Source organism: Hemitrygon akajei, chromosome 7 (genome assembly GCF_048418815.1).
Source record: "Hemitrygon akajei chromosome 7, sHemAka1.3, whole genome shotgun sequence".
Taxonomy (NCBI): Eukaryota; Metazoa; Chordata; class Chondrichthyes; order Myliobatiformes; family Dasyatidae; genus Hemitrygon; species Hemitrygon akajei.
In genome coordinates this window covers 146,977,605-147,005,442 of record NC_133130.1, presented here as the reverse complement: position 1 = coordinate 147,005,442, position 27,838 = coordinate 146,977,605, and the positions used below count along the sequence as shown (strand labels likewise).

The following is a 27,838-nucleotide window of genomic DNA, read 5'->3' as shown; positions in this document are numbered from 1 at the left end:
AGGAAACCAGGATATCCAGAGGAACTCTTTGCAGTCATAGAGAGAAGGGACAAACTGCTTACAGACAGTGGAGGAACTGAAGCCGGGTCACCGGTACTGTAATAGCATTAGACTAACTACTGTACTACCATGCCACCCACAATATTTCGCCTAAACACATCTTTACTGTCCAGATGCTCCTGCGATATCTGCATTAGACTATAGTGTATTGATGACAATTTCGTCTTTAATACTTCAATTTCAAGCAAACTCATCACCAAGCTCTTGAGATCTGGGATTTAACACCTCACTGCAAGTGGGTCATTGACTTCTTGACAACTAGACCACAATCAGGAGGGATAAGCAAGAACACTTCAGCCAGGACTCTCAACACTGGCACCTCACAAGGCTGCGTCCTCAACCCATATACACTCCTGACTGTACGGCAAATTCTCCTCTAACTACAGCTACAAGTTTGCAGATGATACCACCGTAGCGGGCCATATCGCCAATAAGTTCAAACAGAAGTCTAGAGTAACATGATGTCGTGACAACTTTTCCCTCAATGTCAGTTAAACAAAAGAGCAGGTCACTGACTTCAGGAAGGGGAGTGGTGCACATGCTCACATCCACATCAGCTGTGTAGAGTTTGAGGAGACTGAGAGCTTCACGCTCCTAGAAGTGAACATCTATCCTGGTCCACTACATGGATGTCAATGCCAAGAATGCTCACCAATGCCTTTACTTCCTCAGGAGGCTAAAGTAGTTTAGCATGACCTTGTCAACCCTTACCAATTTATATCAATGCACCATCAAAAGCATTGTATTTGTAAGTATCACAGCTTGATATGGCAACTACTCTACCTGTGACCGCAAGAAACTGCGGAGAGTTGTGGACACAGTCTAGCGCATCAAGGAAACTATCCTACACCCATAGACTGTCTGCACTTCTCACTGCCTTATTAATATAGCCAGCATAATAAAAGACTCCACCCACCCTGGGTATTCCCTCTTCTCCCCACTCCCAATGGGCAGAAAATACAAAAACACACATAAAATTCTGGAAGAACTCAGCAGGTCAGGCAGCATCTATGAAGATAGTCAACATCTCAGGCAGAGGCCCTTCTTCACGACTGAGAAAGAAGGGAGAAAATGCCAGAATGAAAAGGTAGGGGGAGGGTAAGAAGGCTAGCTGGAAGGTGATAGGTGATGCCAGGTGAGTGGGGAAGGTCAAGGGCTGTAGGAGGAGGAATCTGTTTATTCTGGCGTCTTCCCTCTTCCTTCTCAGTCCTGAAGAAGGGTCACAGCCCAAAATATCAACTATCTATTCTTTTCCATAGATGCTGCCTGACCTGCTGAGTTCCTCCAGTAATTTTGTGTTGTTCTGGATTTCCAGCTTCTGCAGCCTTTCTCGTGTTTAGAAAATACAAAAGCCTGAAAGCAAACCCCACAAGGCTCAAGAACAGCTTCAATCACACTGTTACAAGACTATTCAATTGCTCCCTAGTACAGTAAGATGAATTTTTGATGCAACAATCAGCCACATTATGACCTTGCACCATATTATCTACCTGCACTGCACTTACTCTGTAGCTATGACACTTTATTTTGCATTTTGTTGTTGATTTTACCTTGTTCTACCTTAATGCACTGTAAAAGATTTTATCATAGGAATAGTATGCAAGACAAGCTTTTCACTGTACTATAATAAACCAAAACCAATTCCAGTGAATTAGGCAAGTTCAAAGCAGGAGTTTCCATGGAGCCCTACCATTTGACAACGGGTCCATGGACCCCAAGTTGGGAACCCCTGATTTAAAGGGAGTACATGAATTGTTGCCGTGCTAACTAGGAAGGGAATAGAGCAAACATCATCTGGTCAGGCAGAAATTGAAATGACAGGATTCCCAACAGAGGATTATCAGAGTTTTACTTTTTTTTTAATATATGCTGTCCTAATAGTAACTTTGGGTGGTGAGGTGGAGATACATATTTACCAAAGGAGGTGTAAGGCATTTCTTCTCTCCACTAGCCTACAGGTCATCCTTGGGCAATGTGTAGCAACTGCCTAGCCCTGTGAAGCCATGGAAGCAGGTGGTGGATGGTCGTATGAGCTGCTAGTGCATATCACAAGTCCTGGTTATGCAACCACTGATGCCAGGATCTCTGAAGAGTATAGATAATCGCTGGGGTCACCTTCTTGTAAAGACACTGGCCAGAAAAAAAGCAATGGCAAGCTACTTCTGTAGAAAATTCACCAAGAACAAACATGGACATGGAAAGACCATGATTGCCAACGTTATATTACATGGCACATAACAAATGAACAAATAGTAACTATTGTAAATGCTCTCCGAGCAACCAGAACTAGACTGGCTCCTTACTAAACTCATTCCCAGTATTAACCATCACCTCCTTGTGATTCCAAACCGAACCTTGAATCTACCATTCCACCAATATGACAATCAAACTCCAATTCACCACTTGCATCCAGATCAACTTTCTTGACTACCAAGCTCCCCTCCCCAACAGAAAAACATCAGTCCCAACTACTTGACTTCCAATTTCTTGAGCTGCAAAAAAAACCGAATGAAATCCTCAGTTAACCAGCTATCTCCACCACCAAGTGCTCATTTTCTTCCATCCAAGACCACTACAAGTCTCATTCAAAACTGTGAACCCCAGTTCAATTCTCTCTTCCTCCATGTTTCCTTTGCATGCTACAAAATATTCTAAGGATGACCAGCAGCACCCTGCAAAATGTTTATCAAATTTGCTTTTAATGGTGCTCTACAACTGAGGTCACTAACATGTACAGCAGGTTACTATTACCAGATGGTCAGCATCATTACTCAGCAGTGCAGATATTTCAACAGTGCAGAGTAGGTGGGAGGTGCAATTTGGAAGGAGTGCATCCTGTTTCCATGAAATGGATACTAAAAAAGGTAGTCGGTCCTTTCAATCTGCAAAATTAATCTAATTAATGCAAATAGGCAATGTTAAATATGCATCTTTCACTCAACAAAATAATTGAATGATGTAACAAGATGAGCAATTCTCCATCTTTACAATGCTTTAATCTATAGCGTGGGAGGTCAAACCAAAAAAATCCTACAAGATTAAACTACTTACGTCTCTCATTTTGATTAAGTATCCTACACGTATTTGTCCTTCATAGTCCTTCTCACATCCATTTCAAACACAAAATACCCAGAGTCAAATTTCTGGAATATCTAAATTTCTCTGCAAAGTGACATTATTGAAATATACATATACTTACACACACACATACATATAATGAATAGCACTGGACAAAAAAATTTTTTGAACGTGTTGCTTTTCAGAATTTTTTTAGTTTATGATAGACCACATGAAGCTGAACACAAATATAATTTCTGACTACTTGTATCATGTATGAATTTGGAGAAAAAGAAACTAACTTTTATTGAATATGTGTTTAGTTGCAAAACAATGCTGACAGTTTGCAATAGTCCAACTGCGCAAAAATTGTTTAGTTGATGATTTTTGTTTGTACTCAGTGTCTGAGGCTTCTCGTTTAATGACTTCAGTGTCCTGGTGAAGTCTTTCACCATGTTCCTCACTAACAGTGCCAAGATTTGCAGTGAAGAAGTCTTATAGGGAATGCAGAAAACAGATCTTTACTGACATGTTGCACTCCATGGTTTTGTATGCTTGAAGCATGTTGTCAACTAGTTGCATGTAGTCTGGTGCTCTATAGTTGCCAAGAAAATTTTCAATAAAAAGCTTGAATGCCTTCCATGTAATTTTCTCTGGTCCCACTAGAGGTTCTTTGAATTTCCTGTCATTGATCACCTGTTTGATTTGTGGACCAACAAAAATGCCATCCTTAACCTTGGCATCAATTATTCTGACGAATTATGATCTAAAATAACAAATGTAAGCGATTTCAAAAACAAAGCTGTATGATAGGGAAATTGCATGGTAATTTTCATGATCAGCGATACACTCTAAAGTATCCAGGAACCAAAATCTTTGCTGTCCAGTGTAGTAAAAAATATAGGCTGCTTCATATTAAGACTCTTTTACACTGATTGCTTTTGAACAGTCAGACAGCCATTAATGAAAAAAAACATAGCCATAATGGCAATTTAGAAAACATTTAATATATCAACAATGTTCATCTGCAATGCATGACTTGGTACAACCATATCAAGCTTACAAAGTAAACGTTAAGTTGAATTAGGTGAGATCATTTGCTAATAGAGTTAAGTCCAAAGAAATTCTTTGCAACAAAAAAAAAGGTTACTTCTATTGTTTCTAGGATGGGTGTTCAATAGTTTGCATTACAAATGTCAATATTAGAAATGTGAGTTATGTTTTTTAAAAAAGCAACCGGATGTTCGAGGATTTAAAAATGAAATTGCAGTAATCTTAATGAGTTCTCCTTTCAGAGATGTTGCTGACTGGTTGTGTTCAGTATTTTCCCATATTCTGGGTAATTACTAACTGTATCCTAGCTAGTCATTCGTGAAACATTATTTATTTTGTGAACATTATTTCTGTCCATCATGAGCAATGGGAACGAGAGAATAACACAGAATCAAATTCCCATTGGTGTGACACAAGGATTTAACAATTCAATTTAAGACAATATTAATCAATTTCCCCACAACTAATCAATATTAGATACACCTGTGCAGCTGCTTGTTCATGCAATTACAGTGGATTCCCGTGATATGGGGCATCAATTAATCAGGGTAACCACATATTGGTGACATCTCTTAAAGAACAAAACTAATCAAGAAAATATCCAGGATTCCCTTTGTTTATTTGGGACACTATGTGACTTAATTGGGAAACAATTTCAGAATCATGTGCTGGTATGGCCATTAAACACTGCACTGTGCATAGTGTGAACAGTTTTTAAATTGCACAAGTTGCGTGCCCTTGTGTTCAAAAAGCAGTGATTTTTGTCACTAATAGTTGGCAAGAAATAAACAGTGAGACAATTCATAACTGTTTTGCTCACTGCAGTTTCAAGCATTCATACTTGGGAGATGCCAGAAATGGCTGAGAGCATAAATGAAATGACGTCACTACTTCAACAAGTTACAGAGAATTTGAAGGTATCAACAATCATCTTGAATGTTACAATGAAAAATGAAGATTTGAAGGATGCGATCATAATAGCATTGAGCGATGGCAGTCCATTGTCTGCAAATCAAATGAACATGGCAGCACACAGATACACTGGATGAATTCCTCTGTTGACAACAATTATGGGCTAAGATACAGTTTTACAGTAATGTAGTAGTATTGATAGTTCTAATTTGTTCTGCACCTCATTTAAATACACAATTTGTTACTCAGTTAAACAATAATTTGTCTTTTTTTTTACACCTTCTCAACTATTTCCATGAAACTTCGACTGATTGGGACAGCTGCTTAATTGGTCCTGATGTGTAACAACTAACCACAATCCACTATCCAATCAACCAATCATGCGGCAGTAACTCAATGCTTTAAAGCATGCAGGCACAGTTAAGAGACTCAGCTGTTGATCAGACTGAACATGAGAATGGGGAAGAAATGTGATCTTTGTGACTTTTGACCATGGATGATTGTTGTGCATGGATGATTGGGGTGGTTTGAGTATCTCCGGAACAGCTAATCTCTTGGGATTTCCACACACAATAATCACTACAGTTTACAGAGAATGGTGTGATAAACAAAAAATAATATCCAGTGAGTGGCAGTTTAGTGGGCAAAAGCATCTTGTTACTGAGGGAGGTCAGAGGAGAATGATCAGACTGATTCAAGTGCTGGAAGGCAACAGTAACTCAAAACATTACGCGCTACAATAGTGATGTGAAGAAGAGCACCTTTCAATGACCAACATGTTGAACCTTGAAGTGGATAGGCTACAGCAACAGAAGACCACAAATACACACTCAGCGGCCACTTTGTCAGGTACAGGAAGTACCTAATAAAGTGGCCAAAGAGTGCATAGAAAGTAATTGATTGTATTATGAGTGGGTTTTTTTAGCAAGATTAAATCCAGATGCATGAATATCTGAGGCTCAGAGTTGGGTCTTTCATGGTTCATTAGTTTGATTAATAATTTTGATAGAATTAAAACATCTTAAAACTGAAATGAAAATGATATTATACAAGGCTTAACAATAAAGGGAAGACCAGTTCAAGCTAATTTGATGGTTAGAGAATGTACTAATAAATGGGTAAGTGATTTAATAGAAAGAAGTGCTTTGTTATACTCATGGGGTTAGGCAACTCAAGGAATTTCAATTACATTCACCGGTGCACCAGAAGTAACAGAGCAAGAAGAGGCATAGTGCTGTCGCTCATCAGTCACTAATCTGAAGTCATCACATTGAATGTAAATACATTCTAAGGAAGTGTAGTTGGGGAACAAAGAAAGGCAAATTCATTTCATGTTCTTCTGCATCCAGAGTGTTGTGCCCAGTTTTTCCATGAATACAATAGATAGGACATCTACACTACTTCTCCTGGTTTCAAGGGCAGACTTTAAAAGTCATCTTTCTAGAAGCTGATGCCTAAGAGAATATGCAAACTTAATTTGGAGTGAAGAAAGATTTGTTCGTAAATGTGCTGAGTGTTCTGTATTTGATAAATTTGTGGGGAAATACTTAACCAAAGCATCAGATCAAAGCCAAGCCTTCACTGTTGTTGCCTTGTGAAACAAGTCACCATTATGATGCTGAGATACATCCTAGGATGCGCTGGGACCCATCAACTGTGATGGAACCTGGGGTCATCGGGTGTTCCGGGTCCTTCAACATCTGACACCCTCGCCCAGGTGACTCAGCCAGGGTTGATCAGTATAGAATCAGTATAGCCACAAAACAAAGAACCCATCCAAGAGAAGATCAAACACCCAATGAGCAAAAAAAGAACAAATTGCGCAAACAGCGAAAAAATGAGCAAAAAGCACAGAGAATACAAAGCATCAAAACCACAGTCAGTGAAAAAGTCTAGGACTGTTCAGTTTAGCTTGGTTCTGTTCAGTTTAGCGCTGTGTCATTCGTTGTCTGCAGGCCATTGAGTCAGTCCCCTCCAATCAAAATCATACAAAATAACAATACAAAAAGGAGTAACCAGCAACCAGGAATAACAGTGTGATATTAGACCTGATTCTGATACTTATTCTGTTCTGTTTTGATGTGCTCCGTGTTGTTTTGCGAGCATGCCAGAAGGCATGGCGACACTTGCGGGCTGCCCCAGCATTCCATTTCCATAAGTAAATCAGGAGCTGATCTGCGCCAAGTGCATAAGCGAGAATGTAACCGAGTGTGCGAGCAAGCGTGCTACCGCATGCACGAGCAAGTGTGTGGGCCAGAGTGTGAGTGAGGGAGAGTGGGCAAACAGTATCTCTTCAGAAAGCACACAACAATCTATCAATCTCATATTACTGCTCATTCGTAAACATCAATGAACCGTAATTAAATGCTTTTCAATTACCTTGACCAGCCAAGGCTCGCTGTCATTTTTGGAAGGAGCATTAGGTTCCAGCTTGTTACTTTGCTGAAGACTCCTCAGTGCTTTCTCTTGCTGAGTGGCAGCTGGTGTTTCAGAGCTGTGAGTGCTGCATAAATGAAGTGAACTGACAGTTCCTGCTATGAACTGCTCATTGCCACTGCTACTCTTTATTCCATTCATATAATTTAAAAATGTCCACCTCTTAAAAGTCCAGAAGATAAAACCTGTCTTTTATGTGAATATATTACACTAAGACTTGATTAATTTCCTTTGTAAACAATTATGATGACCAGATTAGCAGCCCAGTAGCACTTTTAAAATAAATCCCACAAGACCTGCCCAATCCTAATCCTACACCCAGCTGCAAATGCAGTAGCACTTCCCACACCTGGCTTTAAAAATACTCCACTCAACACATTGTCAGACACGTTGAAGTAGTATTGGAGTATCTTTCTCCTCAATGCAACTAAGCAACGACATCCCTCTTTGTATATTACCACCTCTGGAAAAATAATTGCATGACCAAATCACAGCCCTGTAAATTATGCCTGCAAATCTCAAAGCAACTGAAATATAAACAAATTCTGCAAATTTACAGTTCTCCAGTCCTTGAACTAAAACTGTAACTTCTTGAAGTACGAAAGACGAAAGAGCTGAAAGAAGGGAAGGGAAAGACGAGGGAACACGAACCAATATGCAGAGGGGTCAGAAGTGGACAGAGTAGCAATTTCAAGCTTCTCAGTGTCAAGATTTTTGAGGACCTAACCTGGTCCCAACATTTCAATGCAGCAAAAAGGCAGCAAGACGGTGGATACATTTCAGTTGGAGTTTGAAGAGATTTGGTTTGTCACCCAAAACACTCAAAAACTTCAATGGTTGTACCGTGGAAAGCATTCTGACAGGCTGCATCACTGTCTGGTATGGGGGGTTGGGGACGGCTACTATACAGAACCGAAAGAAGCTACAGGATGTTGTAAAATTAGTCCACTCCATCTTGAGTACTAGCCTCCATAGTATCCAAGACAGCCTCAAGGAGCAGTGGCTCAGAAAGACAGTGTCCATTATTAAGGACCCTCATCACCCAGGACATGACCTCTTCTCATTGTTACCATCAGGAAGGAGGTACAGAAGGCTGAAGGCACACATTCAGTGATTCAGAAACAGCTTCTTCCCTCTACCATTGGATTCTGAAATGGACAATGAACCCATGAAAACTACCTCACTTTTTTATTTATGTATTATTTGTTTTAAACTATTTTGAATCTATTTCATATACACACACACACACACTGACTGTAATTGATTTATTTATATTTTTCTCTATATTATCATGTATTGCATTGTACTGCTGCCGTTAAGTTAGCAAAAGCATTTACAGCGTGGCGTCTGAGCTCGGCTGGGGCCTGGCCTTTCTCATTGGTGCTGCCTTCCCAAGTTTGAGTGGTGGAAAAACAGGCTGGATTGCGTGCGTCTGCACACTACCGGGGTACCATTTTTTGCCAGACTTTGTCACTCAGGGTCTTGGACGATGTATGTTTTGTTTTTGACTGAATGTGCTTCTTTGTTTGCTATTTTGATTATGTTACTCATTATTTTTGAACGTTTGCTTACTATTTTGAATGTTCCACACCTTGGCCCCAGAGAACCACTGTCTCGTTCAGCTGAATGAATGATGATTATACTTGATTTGATTTGATCTGATTTTGATTTCAATACAAAGATACCTTTTGTAAGCTTCTGAGATTTGGATTATCTGCAGCAGGAAACTAAAGCACCAAAGAGATACCACCAATGTTCTTTCTGCAAACTCCATAAACAGGAAAAGTCAGCAGCTTTCTCTCCCAAGCTTTCAACTACAGCAGGAGTTCCCAAGCTTTTTTATGCCACGGACCTCTACCATTAACTGAGGGGTCTGTGGGCCCCAGGTTGGGAAACCCTGATCTATAGCATTTACTTCTTAGTTATATTCAGTCAGCAGTGTTGGACAGCCCACATTACTTCCATTCCTGGCACCTAACACAGCCACCATTCCATGCTCTGTCAGTGGAATGGATTACCTGCTATTCAGAGAAATAGATACAAGGGTGTTCTCACAATTTCCTTGAAAAATTTAACAACTCCACCCATTCGTGGGCTTTCCAGATCCATAGCTTCTCAAGTGGGAGGAGTTGCACAAGTGATGATAGAGAAAAGCTTTGAGCTTAGGGATCAGAAGCTTGACATACATGGCAAAAGGGGTGCTCCCATTCACAAGGTTCCCACCTGCCACACTGCCAAGCATCTTCTGCCCCACCCGGAACAAAAAGAAACAAAACTGCAGATCTCAAATCAGTTACCTCATGACCCACAAAACCGGAGAAGCAAATTATTCCCAATGCTGAAGGCCCAGCTCATATAAAAAAAAAGAGCAGAGGGAAGTTTTTGCTTTACACTGCGAATAGTAAGTGTCTGGAATGCAGTGACGGGGAGGTGGAAGACGTAGATACAATGACAGAAGGATTTAAAAGGTACATAATTAGAGGGATATGGACCATGTGCAAGCAGATGGGATCAGTTAGACTGGCATCATGATCGGCTCAGGAATCTGTTCCCGTGTTGTAGTGTTCTATGTTAACGCGTGCAGCCTCTGGCTTAGCTGCCAACTTCTTTCTTATTTTTATACCTTCCAACGTAGAAAATATGTCATGTAATTTGAATCAATTTCTACATTTGGCAGATTTTGTTTTTGTCTTTTTGCAGAACACTAATTATATCTCAACAGAAATGGCGCTGCAGTATTCAGTTGTCACTCACGAGCACTTTAGAGCTATATTCTACGACGATGGAGAGTTCTAGAAACAAAGAACTAAGGAAATGTTGAATAATGAAAATTTTAGTCCATATTTCAGGAGATGGGGATATTTTACAATTTATTTCATATTCAAGTGATCAAATTATTTTTATATATAACAAACTCACAAAGTCTCAAGGCATTTCGTGGCCATTGGAAGCAAGCACGAGATATCTAACTGCAGCCAATGAAATGGAGTCACTAGTGTAATTTAGAGAAATCTGGCAGGCAGCCAGCATGAAAAAGCAAGATGAATGACCAATGGCAAATAAAGTTCCACTCAGATAAATACATTTTGGCAGAAAAGTACAGAGGGCACTTATTATGTGGAAGTTGCATGTCTGAATGAGCTGGAGCAACACAGGGACCTTTGAAAATTATTCACAAATTGAATAATCAGTAAAAAAATTGTAATGCATACTACCAAAGCATGCCAAGAACTATGACATTCCAGGGTGATAGAATTGGGGAAAAGTACATATTGAAGTTTGGCTAATCTGCACTAGGATACTGCATACAGTTGAGGTTGCCAGGTTATGAAAACAGGTAACGAAGAGAAGGCATGATATTAGAAATGCAAGGATACATACATCTGGATTTAAGAGGCAATTATACAGGTCCACGAACAGGCAAGCAACACACCACATGCAGTCAGATGGATTAGTCAAACCATTAGTCATGGTCGGCACAAGAGCCTGTTACCGTGCTGTAGATTTCCATCTTAACACATGCAGATTCCAGCAGCTGCCAACTTCTTGCTTATTTTTATACCTTCCAACCCAGAAAAAGTGTTATGCAATTTGAATTGATTTCTACATTCAGTAGATTTCTATTCATTTCCATGTTCCACAATTGACTATTTTCCCTGGGGGGGGGGGAGCTGAGAGGGTACCCTAAGGAAAGTCGTTCAAACAGTTGAAGCATTTTAATAGTGTGCCCACAAAGAGAATGCTTTGACCTGGAGGATGGAGGCTGTCAATACAAGATACCCAGCAAGAAATCCAAATGGGAATTCAGAAAAGTGGTAAGACTGTGGAGCTCTCTCCCACAAGGAATGCTGAAAGCAAAGCATCCAGTAATGATGCACTTAAGGATAAGGGGAGGCAGGATCACCAAATGAGGAAGAAACAAATGATAAAGCTGATATATTTGAAGATGAAGGCATAAGGTGGGTTGCACAGTGGATTAGTTGGTAAATCTACTGCCTCACCTCTCTGGTAACCAGAGTTCAATCCTGACACTCCATGTTGTGTGTGTAGAATCCGCACGTTCTCCCTGCCATTGTGCGGTTCTCTTCTGGGTACTCCAGTTTCTTCTCACATCCCAGAGATGTGCTAGCAGGTTAGCTGGTTACCCATCTCATGCAGATTAATGGTAAAAATCTGGAAACAGTTAATGGGAATGTTGGGAGAATAAAATAGGATTACTGTGTAGTGGGCACTTGATGGAACTGTTAATGGTGGGCTGAAGGGGTTGATTCAGTGCATGTGACTCTTACAGAATTTGAGCTATAGAATCAAAGAAGCCCATGGGTTTCTTTCAGGGCTATGAATCCCATATAAAGCTTCTGATGCATATTAATAAGTTTGGTTGAAGATAAGGTTTCGAAAGCATGTCATAAAATGGCCGCAACACATACAAAATGCTGGAGGAATTCACCAGGCCAGGCAGCATCTACGGAAAAAAATCCAACATTTCGGTAAAGGCTCTCGGTCTGAAACATCCACAGCTTTCTCTTTTCCATAGATGCTGCCTGGCTTGCTGAGTTCCTCCAGCATTTTGTGTGTGTCGCTTGGATTTACAGTGTCTGCAGATTTTGTCGTCTTCATGAAATGACCTCTGCTTATCAATCAAGATAGAGCCAGGTGATTGTTTTTAATGGTCAGTTGAGTTGTCAACTTAACATGACCATCCACAATAAAACACTACGACATTGCTTGAGACATTGGACAGGAAAACGAAACTGCAGTTTTCTCACTCAGAAGCAAATGCATTGCAGCCTTAAGTTTCTGCATACTGTATATTAATAAAATTATTGAAATTTTTGAAACATGGTGGGACACAATTTAAGATGACCTGACAAGGAAATGTGATTCACCAACAGCAAGTTGGTCACAATTAACTTTCTATATTTGCAAATAATTAGCACCAGTTGCACTGCAAGATGACACATAACAGATGGAGTGAAGAAAGTTACATTTAACACATATAAGGGATAGGTAAGAATTTCACATGGCATCAACCCTTCAATATGTAACAGGACTTTGAACTCATTACTGAACCCCCCCCCCCGAATTACCTATAACTTATAACTGCTTAATTCTGAAATGCAACCAAATAGCCGAGAGCATTATTAAATAGTTTTAATTCGTTTTCCATTTTCTTTTGATTGTTATGAGATGAATTTAATGAAACCATACACATCAATAACATGTGAGCTTGAACAATGATATGGCTGAGTTAAATCTGGCCTTTCTCATGCAGTTAATTATTAACACAACTTTTGTTTGAAGAGTAATGTCAGACTTTTATTAAACCTTCCTTCAATTAAAATTGCATGTGCACAAGGTACCATGGTATTTTACCGGCTAACCGAAAGCACTAACTTCTCACATTATCACTGCATTCTGCATCTGGTGACTGTTCCATCTTCTTCCAAGACCTATCCAATCTGTGGCATGCATTGGCACTGAGCTCCATTACTATGAGAGTTTATTCAGCTATCTCTTATAATTCTTTTAACTACAAGAACATTAGGAATTGTGGTAAACCACGTATAGAGGTTGTAACTGGTTTATCTGTCTGGACATGCCTGGACACGCCCCTCTGCTGACTGCTCCTGTGGCTCCTCCCACAGACCCCTGAACAAAGGTGATTGTGTCACTGCTCCTCCCACAGTCCAGGACAGACATACAGCATGGACGTGGATCCATTTTACTGTTAATAAAAGCCTTTCAGTATTTACTCTACTTCCAGTCTTTTGGAGTAATTGATAGTGCATCAGGAATTTACTTCCTACTCACAATTTTCCTCCTCCTCTTATGCTTTGGATGAATGCAAGCAGCGCTGGCTTTTCACCGAGGGCAACTTTTCTCCTGACCATTAGTGTGCACCTGTAAATGGTGCTAGCCTTTCATTACACTTCTCACACACTTTCAATGGCCCAAGCCACTGGAACATGTGCTCATTAAGTATTCCCTACAGATTGAGAACTCATCTAAAGGGAGCAATCAATAAATAAATATTTCAATTAACATTGGCTCGACGTTGGTTTGCCAGGTGGTTCTTGATGCTACACCAGTATAGTAAAAACAATTTTAATTGCATAATGCCGATGAATCACTTCCAGGTTCTTCACAGATGCACTATCACACAAAGAAATAAATAAGAGTCAAATGCAATAGACCACAAAAGGCTTGGTCAAAGAGAAGGTCTTAAAGAACGTGGTAATGAAGGGCTAACAAGTACAGAATGGAAGAGCTTTAAGGAAGTAATTCCGAAATGTACGTCCTTAAAAGCTGAAAGCCTGAGCCAACTAATTTTAGGGAGGAATGCAGACATTGTGGAAGGTTACTGCTGCAGGGGGATTACAGAGATACAGACAGGTGATAATACAGAGGGACTTAAAGATCTTAAATTTGGAAAGTTGCTCCATTGGGTGCCAATGTGGTAAGTGAGATCAGAATAATGGATGAATGAAACTTGGCAGAGCCTCTACTTCCTTAGGAGTCTACGGATATTTGGTATGACATCTAGAACTTTAACAAAGTTCTCTCTTTGTGTTGTGGAGAGTGCACTGACTGGCTGCATCATGACCTGGTATGGAAACACCATTATCTTTGAACAAAATATCCTACAAAAGTTAGTAGATTCGGCCCAGTAAATTATTAAAGCCCTCCCAACCATTGAGCACATTTACATGGAACACCATAGTAGGGAAGTGGAAGCAACACACACAAAATGCTGGTGGAACACAGCAGGCCAGGCAGTATCTATAAGGAGAAGCACTGTCGACGTTTCGGGCCGAGACCCTTCGTCAGGAAAGTCAGGAAAGTGGAATCCATCATCAGAGTTTGCCACCATCCAGCCCATGCTTTTTTTCTCACTAGCAAGAGAAAATCTGCAGATGCTGGAAATCCAAGCAAAACACACAAAATGCTGGAGGAACTCAGCAAGCCAAGCAGCATCTATGGAAAAGAACACAGTCAACATTTAGGGCCAAGACCTTTCATCAGGACTAGAGGATAAAGATGAGAATTAATAGGTGGGGGGGGATGGAGGAAGAAACACCAGGTGATAGGTGAAGCCCTTTGGGGGTAAAGGAAGGGTAAAGTAAGTGCTGGGAAATTAATTGGTGAAAGAGATGCAGGGCTAGAGAATGGGGAATCTGATAGGAGAGGACAGAGGCCATGTAAGAAAGGAAAGGAGGAGCAGCAAATGGAGGTGATGGGCAGGTAAGGAGACAAGGTGAGAGAGAGAAAAGGAAATGGGGAATAGTGATGGAGGTTTCTCGCTGCAGCCATCAGGTAGAACGTACAAGAGCCTCAGTACACACACCATCAGCTTCAAAAACAATTACTAACCCTCAAACAGCAGGCTCCTGAACAAAAGGTGATAACTACACTCACTTGCCCATCCATTGAGATGTTCCCATAACCAATGATCTCACTTTAAGGAACTTTTATTTTTTTAATATTTCATGTTCTTGTTATTTATTACTATTTATTTATATTTGCATTTGCACAGTTTGTTGTCTTCTGCACTCCAGTTGATCTTTCATTGATCCTGTTATCATTACTGTTCTATAGATTTGCTGAGTATGCCCGCAGTAAAATGAATCTCAGAGTTGTATATGGTAATGTGTACGTACTTTGATAATAAGATTCACTTTGAATTTGACTTTGAACTTTAGACAATCAGCAGTAGAGTCTGGATGATGTTTTAAGAAGACTGGAACCAAGGTGACTAGTCCAAAGTGCAGAGAGTTGATCAAGTCTAGGCCATAGAGGCAGGAGTGATATCTAAAGGAGACAGAGCACTCACTACTAATTACTCCTCAATCAGTAGTGAGTCTTTAGTCTCCTTAGATATGGAGCCACAAGCCAGATCTGGAGGCTGTTGAACTACTAGTCAGCATAGTCGTAATGCAAGCCTAAATAAGTTGAAATCTCATTGTACAGTGCTCCAGAGAATCAGTTTGCACTTTGAAATTGTTCAGTGCCAGATGCCAGTGATGTGATCAAGTGTGGTAGGCATTGGAGGGAAGAGTAACACGTAGAGTCATTTATACTCGGGGTCTGATTACAAAAAAAGATTCATTATTTCAGCCTGGGAAGAATTAATGGGTTAAAAAAAAACAATAAAATGTAATATTAAGAACAAAAAAAATGACTATCGCCAGGACTACAATTAATGAACTATAAAATGTGTTCAATAGACTTGAGGCCAGATAGTTTTTCTCGTCTGTCAGAATTGTGATGGTTGCGACATTCTCTTTCTTGTAAACAAAAGCAGCATTAACTCAGCTGTTAATGACTCAAGCATAGATGTTGGTTGTTCTACCTGATAAAAGGCTCTGAAGGAACATCTCCAGTGCTTGACTACAGGCCAAGTTTATTCAGTGGCAAGGTCTCATTTCCCTGATGGCTTGAGGTCCTCGGAGTAAATATTTTGTGCCAGCACTCTACACATCACTCAGGATGATGTAACACTATGCTATATCTGATTACATATGTTAACATTTAACACTGCTGAAGATTTGCCTTAGCAAGAAAAGACACTGAAATAATATGCAGTTACTGTAGATATACAAAAAGCAGATGGTACCTCTTTAATAGCTATTAATAATGATCAAAAGTGAGCTTGAGAATACACAGATTGTGGCATTATGGAGCTGGCAGAGGAAGCAAAGTGTGACCTTGCTTACAGAAGGATCCTAGTCACTTCTATGTCTTCTAAATTATGTCAATAAGGTAAGTTGACAGCACCATCCATCAGATAATGGCCCACCATTTGTCACGACACAGAGCCTCTGCAATCCATGTTTGTTTCACCCAAATAGCTGAGTGCATTGATGATAAAAGTTGACAGTGTTCAGCCCACAGCTTTAATCAATGAACACCTGAGCACAGAGGTGAAGGACAAGTACTAAAATATGCAGCAACACTGGTACACAGAAGACTGAATAACTCCATTTGCACAGAAAGAACATAAGACCTGAACAAAGCTTAGCCAAATCAGGGATCAAAGCCTTAGGATTATGAGCAAGATTCCCTCCTTATTTATTTTTTGAGATACATCGCAGAATAGGCCCTTCGGGCACTTTCAGCCATGTCGCCCAGCAATCCCCTGATTTAATCCAAGCCTAATCACAGGACAACTTACAATAATTAATTAACCTGCTAACCAGTACATTTTTGGACTGTGAGAGGAAACCGGAGCATCCAGAGGAAACCCATGTGGTCACGGGGAGAACATAAGAACTTCAATTCAGCAGCGGGAATTGAACCCGCTGGCATTGTAAAGCATTCTGCTAACCACTATGCTACTGTGCTATACTGTAGTTGAAACAATGAATGCCGAGAACTCCATAGAATGTTGTACTGTAACCCAGATTGCTTAATGTAAAATTAATTTGCCGGCATTTCAGAAGCAGCTTCTTGTTAAGAAGCTCTGCAGGTTTATCCTACCTTATCCTCTTAGTTAGTGTGTTTAAAGCTGTATTTGATTGTGGAAATTAACTTATTTTAGAAGTATTACATTTATTTGCAAAGGTTCCTAAGTGAAGAAAAACAACCGCAGGATTTGTTCATATTCGACACCCCCAGCCCCACGACCCATACTTCGGGTACATGCCTTTCCATTTCTCTTGATTGTCTCTTGCCCTTTGCTCTTCAGCAATCAAGTTTTAATTAATATTGTGTAACCTGAAGGAAATAATTACCTGAAATCTGGAAGTAGTAAGGAGCTAATTCTCACAATGGTCTCAGGAAATTTCACCCAATTTTATCTACCATTTGAAATTCTCTAGATCCTGATTCACACGCATTAAGATATGAGGAACACTGAACTCACATTTTGGGTGGCACAGTCGCGTAGTGGTTAGCACAATATTGTACCGCCGACCCAGGTTCAATTCCCGCTGCTGTCTGTGAGGAGCTTGTACATTCACCCTGTGGCCACGTGGGTTTCCTCCAGGTGCTCTGGCTTCCTCCCACAGTTCAAAGACGTACCGGCTGGTAGGTTAATTGCCCATTGTAAATTGTCCTGCAATGAGGCTAGGGTTAAATCGGGGATTTCTGGGCGACACGACTTGAAGGGCTGGAAGGGCCTACTTCATGTTGTATCTCAATAAAAATGATGAAAGTAAATATACTGAGGTATTTGAAGGATGAGGGAGGGGTATCACAAATGCTGTTCACACCCCCACCCCACATGGAAGGATCAGCTTGGTTTTCTGATCCTTAAGAACAGACTTTGTGAGATTTTCTAAATATTACATAACCACCAAAAGCGAAATGTTAATGGATTAAAGACAAAGCAATCCAATGTAGTGGCTAGGTCAATTGCTTACAGTGTTGAGAAAAAGCAAATTACATTTTAAATACAAGCTGTTCTATTTTGAGGGTCTCACCGAAGTCCTGAGGTGAAGATTTAACCACAGAGGGGGAGCAGTGAGAGAGTTAAAGTGAAACACAAGTTGAAGTTATAGTTAAGAATTAGAGCTGTGCAGGATCTTTAGAATGAGAGGCTGTACACATTTCTGGAACTTGTTATAAACATATAACTTGTTCTTACAGTTTGTTATAAGATCATGTTTAGAGTTGTTTCCTCTATTGGTTAAATAGTTCATTAGTTTCACCACAATTTAAGAGCCCTGAGATGTACTTCTCTGTGATTAATGATGAATTTTTCCTCACCCTGGTGGTACAGACTAAACTCAGAATTGTTAATAAAGCAGAGTAATAAACAGTGGCTACTCTAAACTAATATCACACAGCTGATAACATGTTACATTTGGTAATACTGATGTCATCAGGTTGACCTATGTTCTACTAACATTTGACAATGGTATCAGAAAGCTGAGTACATAAGTAAAAATTGTTAAAACATTTGACCACCTGGAATAAATATTATGAGAAATATGAAAAGCTGTAGGTAATGATGTAATCATCAGAGACATCTTTATTACTAAAGATTAATGTTTTATCAAATTGTAATAGCAAATGTAAAAAGAAAGACAAATGTTATGGAGAATAACAAACAATAAATCCATTTAAGGGACACTGTACTTGCCAACACTACACTGTCAGACCACCTGCCAACCTGTACCCCCCTTCTGCTGGGATCAGTCTACACATGGCAAGTAATCAACATCACATGGACTCAACCCAATATTAATTGGCACTGGTAGAATCTACAGGATGCACTGCCTGATGACAGCAACATCCATCAAAGATCCCGGCCACCCAAGCCATGCCATTTTCTTACAGCTATCATCAGACAGAAGGTACAGAAACCTAAAGCCCCACATCAGCTGTTTCAAAAACAGCAGCTGCCCTTCAACCATTTGGTTCCTGAACCAACCATAACCCTAATCACTACAATAATAGGACTATTTTGATCACTTTGCACAAAAATGGAGTTTTTATTTTTTCCGGGCCTGTTCGTTCTTGTAAACGTTAAATATAATTTATGTTTACTTTATTCTTTTCTCGTGAATGCTGTTTACTGCCGCCAGGAGAGAGAGGTGTCCGAGTCAGCACACTCCACCGGGGGCGGTGTGACGCGGCAAACGGGCTGGAGCTGGCGCTGCTCTCCAGTGGTTGCTCAGCAGAAGACAAGCTCTATTTCAGCAGCATTTATTGAGTGGCCACACCTTTCTATCTTATACATGCTATGCGGGCTTTGTGCTGTGTGTGACTGTTGATACTGTGCTTTGTACCTTAACACTGGAGTAACAGTGACTCATTTGATTGTATTTATAAGCATTCATATATGGTTGAAAGACAATTAAACTTAAATTGTATTATCCATCATTTCCTTGTGATGCTCTTTCATTGTACTCATGCAAAACATACTTGTGCATTAGACAATATACTTTAATATTGTCACATTAACTCTATAACTTAGCAACACAGTGCTGTTTCTTATATCTTGCAACTACAAAAAGGAACTCCAGGAGGAAGATTCAGTGTACATATGTCCAAGGATAATAATAAGAATCTGATTTGTATTTCTATATCACTTCAAGGCAGGAAAATCTTTAAAACTGCAGATGCTGGACACGTGGAATAGGAACAGAAAATGCTGGACATATTTCACTGGTTAGATGGCATTGATGGAAATAGAACAGGGGTTAACAAAGGGTCATCAATCTCAAACTAAAATAGAAATGCTGCAAGCACTCAGTCAAACAGCACCAGTGAAATGAGAACCCAGTTGACATTTCATATCAGTGCTTCTGAAAGACTGACCAGTCCCTCTTTCCACAGATGCTGCCTGACTGGTTCAGTTCATTCAGTGCATGTATCTTTCTTTCAAATTCTAGCAACTGAGGTTCTATGTATTTTCTTTCAACTTGAAACATTAAATCTTTCCACAGACGCTCTCTGACCTGATGAATGCTTCCAGTATTTTTTTTTTATTTAAAGCATGTTTAACAAATCAAGCAAAGCTTGCATGAACATAAGGCCTTTAACATTGTAAAATGTCATCAAGGAGACAGTCAGATAATGTTTAATATACAGCCATAGGACAAGATATAAGGATAGTTGTCAAAAGCTTTCATTAAACTGCTTGATTCTTGTCAGCCTCTTAAAGGAAAGAATCTAGTAACCCAGATTTCAGGAAGAAATTCCAGAGGTCCAGGTTTGCACAGCTGAAGGGATGATCACTGATCAAGGAGCAAAAAAATCTAAGACGTGTACAAGTTAATACTTAGAAAAGGCACTGGAATGGAAGGAGATGAGTAACTCACTGCAAGATACAACCTTCATCTGTTCTTGAAGGTATGGAAGTTAAGTGGCTGATCCAGTTAAGTATCTAGTCAATGGTTCCCCCTCCACTAAGATATTGAGGTTGGCAGACTTTGCAATGGTAATGTCATTGAATAACTTATAGATGTTTAGACTCTTCCTTGTTGGAGATGGTTATTGCCTAATTCCTCAGCAGTACGCATGTTATTTTCCATTTATTAGCCCACTCCTGAATGTTATCTACACTTCATTACATGTTGGTATGAATTACTTTGTTTGCTGAGGATATTGATGCACCATCAATAACTCACTCTGAGACGTAAGAAGCGAGATATCGACTTTTATTGACTGGAAGAATGAACAACACTACATCCTGGAGAATGAGGGCGGGCTCAGGCCTCAATCGCCTTTATACAGGGGTCTGTGGGAGGAGCCACAGGAGCAGTCAGCAAGGGTCTGTGGGAGGAGCCACAGGAGCAGTCCAGACAGGTATATGTAGTTCACCACAGATATGAAAATGGAACTGAACAGAATACTGTTGGCCAGGAAGAGCAACAATCAGTGAACAGGAATGGAGGTGTCCATTTCGTGAGACTGTCCTTGCAGCTGCCATTTTGTGAAATGTTGGATAAACTGGTTCTTGCTCTGGGATAACTTAATCAGAGCGATTGATGCCGACACAAGGAGTTTCAGCTAATTATCTGCTAAACCTGAGACCATTCTCTGACAAGTCATTTATTCTGTAAAATAGCAGGCTTGAAGAAGCTATTTGTGATCTCACTCGGCCCAGTTCGACTGGTTTGAACCTGTCAGAGTTGAATAGAACAAAATAAGTCACCTAAGGCACAAAGTTGAAAGCAAAGGCCAAAAAGTGATACTGCTTGTAGCCCTGGGCTCCATCCAATGAGAACTGACACAGGTCAGTCAGATGACCTTCAGCTAATGAAACTGAAACATCAGAGATTGATTTGGTATGGTAAGGAATAAAAATGAAAGACTTTGAGAGTACAGACAGGAATAACTCTCCAGAGACCAACTTTTGAAGATGTGGAGTACACCGCGTTGAACATGGGGAGATTACACCTAGCCAGCATAGATTCCTTTCCCGGGTATTATCCTATTCGTAGACTGTTTGTGAAGGGTCAGAGAAACTTATTAGGTGTGCACACAAGTATTCGGTTCTGTAAATTCACGTGCTGTGAACCGAGCCAATAAAGGTAAATACAGATTCTCTCTATGCCTAACTGATCATTATTACTAAGGGGTAAATCCTTGTTACAATGCAATCGTGAGAAAACACTCCCACAATTAACATTATGACAGAAGGAAGCCTATTGATGTATGAACTGAAGGTGGCTGGGTTCTGAATATTAACATCACCAGCAATTATGCTCTGGGGCTAAGAACAACCACAATTCCCCTTTTACATGAAGTATGTCTCCAACCATCAGAACATTTTGCCCCAGGATATCTACTGACTTCATTTTGCCAGTGCTCCCTCATACTACACTGAATCATGTGATACCAAGGGTGCTCACCCTCACCCCATGTTTAGAATTAATAAGGGCTTTTGACTCATGGAGCAAGGCTGTGATGGAACAGAGTGGTTCTTCAAAAAAGCAATCTGAGCATCACCAGACAGGTCATTGATGAGTAGCTGGAGGTAAATGTACCAGTTAGGATCATCGATCTCAGCTTCATCTTGAGATCCTTATCAGAAGTCTTAGATAACCCTATTTATTATAAGCACAACAGCAGCTCTGCTTCCTTAGGAGGCTGTGGAGATTCAACATATCATCAAAAACCTTGACAAAGTTCTATAGTGGGAAGTATACTGACTGACTGCATTACCACCTGGTATGGGAAAACAAATGCCTTTGAACAGAAAATCCTATAATAGACAGTGGATTCAGCCCTGTACATCATGGTGGTGAATTTGTGGCCACATGCAACTGTGGAGGCCAGATCATTGGGTGTATTTAAGGTAGAGATTGATAGGTTCTTGATTAGAAATGGTATCAAAGGTTACGGGGAGAGGGCCAGGAAATAGGGTTGATGAGGAAAAAAGGATCAGCCATGACTGAATAGCGGAGCAGAATTGGTGAGCCAGATGGCCTAATTCTGCTCAAAGTTTTATGGTCTTATGGTTTTATGGGTAAAGGCCATTGAGTACATCTACATGAAACATTACCGTAGAAAAGCAGCATCCATCATCAAAGATCCTCACCACCCAAGCTAAGGTCTTTTCTCACTGCTGCCAGCAGGCAGAAGGTACAAGAGCCTCAGGACTCGCACTGCCAGGTTCAAGAACAGTTACTATCCCTCACCCATCAGACTCTTGAACAAAAGGAGATAACTACACTCACTCTATTTCTGGTGTTCCCACAACCAATGATTTCACTTTAAGGACTCTTTATCTTGTTATTTCATGCTCTCATTATTTATTCCTATTTATTTATATTTGCATAGTTCATTGATCCTGTTTTCAGTTATTGTTCTATAGATTTGCTAAGTATCCCTGCAGAAAAAGAATCCCAGGGTTGTATGTGCTCTGATAATAAATTTTACTTTGAACTTTGTACTTATATGATCTCAAGAAGCAGCTGAATAGTCCAGATACATCAAAGGCAATGAGACCAGACATCACACTAGCTGTAGAACTGAAGATCCATGCTCTGGAATTTGTTGCATCTCTAGTCCAATTACTACCTGTACATATTTGTGGTCCTGTGTTGCAGATACACTCTGTAGACATCCCATTTTTAGTAGGTTGGTGTTAACTGAACCGGGTTGCTCTCCTGCCTCAGTTCTCATGGTGGAGTGAGGCATATGCCAGGTTAGAGTGGAGTTGAGACTCATCAGCTGAGGCTGGATGATCAACCTGGACCCCAGTCATCAGATATTTTCAAGGACAACATTGCTGGCTTAAACTCGGTGGCTAGGATAATATCAAGAGATCAGCCTAGATTCTTTCATTTTTTGCCTTACTGCAATAGTTCAACACAGCAATCCCTGGCCAGTTAAGAAAAGATTTCAGAGTCAGTCCAATCTGGATCACAACAGAATGGTTAGGATGGTAGAACATTAGTGAACATTAGAATTTAACAACAGTGCAGTAGTTTTATCATTACTATGACAAGTGTTTTTTTAAATGCTGGATTATTAATGGAATTAAAATTCCACAGCTGTCATGGTGGGATCAGAACTCCCATTTGGACTGTTAATTCAGTCTTCTGGGTTCTAATCCAATAACATAACCAATATGCCACCAGTGAAGTGTTTAATGATATTAAATGATCTGAAAAGTGGATAAAAATAGAATTAGCCTCTAAAACTAGGGTGTGCATCAGGATTATAAAATAGCCTCCAAGGAGTTAATTCAATAATAGAGTTGCATTACATCACATATTAAGCTGAACTGATTACTTTAGTGAAACAGTGAAATGTGTTCATCATTCACCTGACTTCATTCATTAACGTTAATTATGCCAAATTGCTCCATGATCTTGGCCGTCTTTGTAATTTTCCACAGCCGTACTTAATGTAAAGGGCAAAACTATTATCTAAAATGCAGTGAACAGATGCCACAGGAATTCTGCGGAGGTGCACTCTGAACTGTATACTGGTAAATAAGAAATCTCACTGTTAACTTCAGCTGATCTGATGAGGGCTGTTTCTAAATCGCAAGCCTTGAAGCACTGAGATATTTGTTATTATGCAAATTTCTCCAACCAGTCACTCTGCTTCAAATAATTAATTCTAAAGGTTCATGTTGCAGCAAACACCACACTCAAAGCATAAATTGGCTTTATGTAGCTTGTAAATTGGAAATCATACATCAAGTTTACAGTTGGATGTAACATGAAGCAGTTACATTTGCACGCAAAACAGAAAAAAAAATTAGGAACAGAAGGGAAAAAAGTACTTTCTTTGATGGGAATGTTCCCTTGGGATTTAAGTGAGGAAATAATAGTGATGTGTCACATCCAGCCATTGTGCAAGTTTTTAGACTAGGGAGGCATTAGTGTCCCATCATGCCATTGAGTCTCAGTAACTATTTGCTTATAAGTTCTGGTAACATGTTTCCTCTAATGCCCCCAATCCATGGCAGACATCAATCAACAGGACAGGCCTTTGATTTCCACAGGTTTTATAGGATGAATGCATACAAAAATAGATCTCCTGCCTTTCACTTTGTCAGTAGATATTGGCTTTCAAATAAAATTTTACCCTAAAAGGAATCTTGCTACACAAATTCAAGGTGTAGGGGTTAATTATGTTCAAAGTACATATACTATATACAATCTTGGGATTCGTCTCCTCACAGCCCAGCCACAAATCAAAGAAACCCAACAGAACCCATTAACCTAAACGAACCTACAGTACTGCTGTTATGTCACAAAATGCTGGAGGAACTCAGCAGGTCAGGCAGTGCCTATGGAAATGAATAAACAGGCAACATTTCAGGCCGAGACCCCTCTTCAGGACTGGAAAGGAAGGAGGAAGACACCAACATAAAAAAGGTGGGGGGAGGGGAAGTAAGATAGCTGGAAGGTGATAGGTGAAGCCAGATGGGTGGAAACTGTAAAGGGCTAGAGATGAAGGAATTTGATAGGAGAGGAGAGTAGACAATAGGAGGAGGGGACCCAGTGGAAAGTGATAGCTAAGTAATAAGGTTGGAGTGGGAGGAGGTTGGGGGGGTTGAATTTGTTTACCAGAAGGAGAAATCAATATTCATGCCTTCAGGTTAGAGGCTACCCAGACAGAATATAAACTGTTACTCCTTCACCCTGAAGGTGACCACATCTTGGCACAAGATGAGGCTATTGACCGACAGAATGGGAATGGGAATTGGAATTAAAATATTTGTCCACCAGGAAGTTCCACTTGTGGCGAATGGAGTGGAGGTGCTTGACGAAGTGGTCCCCCAATTTATTATTCATTGGTGTGCTAACGCCCTTCTCACCCATCGCCTGCTCCTGCCTTGAGAAAATCCATGGTCTCTGCTCACCTCCTGAACAGTGACGTGAATTTTAGTTTTGAGGATGTTTGGAAGGCAGTGGAGTTCCCTAAGCACAAATGCTATTGAATATCCTGGTGACACATGGGATACAGAAAGTGCAGGAAGTGCACAGATGAATATCAGCCAGTGTGACAGGATTTAGAGGAAGCTCAAAACAAGCTTCTGTGTAAACCTCAGAAAAGTTTACTGGACCCTCCTTCACTTTTCTTTATGACTGTGTCATTAGTTCTAGGAAACAGCCTGAAGTGCTCCGCAATGCAATTAGGATGGGAATAAAGGACTTTACTGGCAGACATAATACAAACATAAACCAGTCATTATTTAGATAAATATTCAACCTAAAGTTCTCTAACAGCTGAAAGTGAATCTTGCTTAAGAAAGCCTAGATGTCTGAACCCATAGCTAAGTGAAACTAATTAGCACATCTCACAGAGCTGCTGCCTCACACCTCTAGCTGCCAGGGTTCCATCCTGACATTATCTGCTCAATGTGTAGAGTTAGCACGTATTCTCTGTGATCATGTGGTCCTCCTCACTGCATTGCAATTTCCTCTGACATCCCAAAAAACATGTTGGTTGATGCAATAGTTTGCCATTTTCAATTTCTCCTAGTTCAAAAATCATGCAATCAAGTTTACTTGTGGGATATCAGCATAATGTAGTTTATTTATTAAAATCTTTGTGGCGCATATCAAGGTGTGCTAACATAAGAGAATGCAACTCTGTAGTCATATTACATCTTTCTTATGGTTTATTTTCAATGCCATTGAATAGTTAGTGGGCCTACTATTCCCTAATGTCCAGATCATACAAGCCCATTTCAGCTGACACTTAGTATTCAAAATTACACAAAGAAGTAACACTAATGCTGATGAATTTTATTTCACATATGGTGGCAAATCTCTGAAATGCTCTACTGCAGAGGGCTGCGAAGACTAGATTACTGGAAAACTGGCACAGAAAATAGTTTGAGGCCTGGAGAAGTTCAGCCACGATCGTATGTAATGGCAAAGCAGGCTTCAGGGGCTGATGGCCTTTTCATCTTCTGTTGAAATGAGGACAGAACGATGCACAACAAAGCACTTGGCTGACATTTAATAGAACATCTCTGCAATTTCCAAGATAATAGCTTGCCAAAATGAAAATGACTAGAACCTTCTATTAAAATTGAACATTCACTCAGTACACAGGTGGTCCCTGGGTTAAGAACGCCTCAATTATTGACAACTATACAAAAAAAAATGAGCTCCTGTAATATTGTTAAATTAAGAAGTCTGGTTACGCACATCTGTTCCTATGAGTGGTAGAGCTGGTTTCCTCTCTCACTCTCCTTTTAGTAACCATTTTTTCTTATCAGTCTTAATTGTTTTTGATGTAATTCATCATATTATTGATGTATGGCTACCAGATGAAGTGATTTTTATGCCTTTTTTAACTTATAGACAAAATCATTTCAAAATAATGGAACCATTTCATTACCTTGGATGGCCTTAGATGTTATCTGGAAAGCTGTGCTTAAAGGTTAAAAATAACGGAAGGCACTATGGCAGAGTTAGTAGACTGTCCACCTCACAGCACCTACAGTTCAAGTTCAATCCAGGTCTCTGTGGGTTTCCTGCCAAACTTTATTGATGTGCAGGTTGGTGTGTTAACTGGCCACTGTAAATTGGCCCCAATGTGTAGGTGAATGGTAGGATCCGAGGAAAATTGGTGGAAGTATAAAGAGAATAAATGTTATTCAAGTATCTGAGTACTTGATGGTCGACGTATTGAGGGCCTGTGATCTCTCCCCATGACTCCACGTCACAATAACTCATCATACAATGGTTCACCAGTTCTAACTTTGCGCTCACCTGTAGCTCCAAAGAAATAACTGGAGACCAACATGGAGTCAAGATGGAAAGACATACATTCTAATAATTTGATTTAAGTTCTTTTTATTTCCTATTTCTGATCAACAACTGTTTTGTATAATTAACTAGACCAATTGTTCTACAATAGTTGATCCACTCACATGAATCATTTCCCCAGAAAGTATTACAACCCAATAAAATTAGAGCCACCTTCCACTGTTGGAGCTTACATGAATAATCTTTGGAACCAGAAATAACCACAAATAAATATATAAATACTGTTTCAATAGAAAATGTCTTTTGTGCATACTGCCTAAATAAGTCAGTACAAGTGCAGGAGAGGGATCAGGAGGGAACTAACCTGATTTAGGAGTGGCAGCTCCTGCTGTAGTCTCAAACATCCTTATGGATGGGATACATATTGTCACTATTGTTGGCTTTCCATGATTTCAAAATCACTATTGCAATTCAAGTTCAACAAGTCAATCACACATTCCATTTCTTTTGTCCTTACCTCCTTCAAATTGATACTTGATCCCAGTAGGAGTCCAGCTGTTTCATTGGACATGGACATGTTGTGTGTCAAGAAGTGTTGAAGTTCAGCCCGGTCCTTCACAACTGATCCAAGAGTGAATCCTAAAAGTGATGAGAATCATAAATGAAACAATTTAAACTCT

The 27,838-nt window shown here is 40.0% G+C and overlaps 1 protein-coding gene across 2 annotated transcripts in view; it reads right to left on the bottom strand.

Moving 5' to 3' along the window:
• abca2 (ATP-binding cassette, sub-family A (ABC1), member 2) overlaps positions 1 to 27,838 on the bottom strand; it is a 519,276-nt gene that overhangs the window by 283,680 nt on the left and 207,758 nt on the right. For both annotated transcript variants that reach the window (XM_073052214.1, XM_073052215.1), the window contains exon 5: positions 27,676 to 27,797. In XM_073052214.1, coding sequence (XP_072908315.1) covers positions 27,676 to 27,797 — 122 coding nt within the window. The remainder of the gene's footprint in view (positions 1 to 27,675; positions 27,798 to 27,838) is intronic.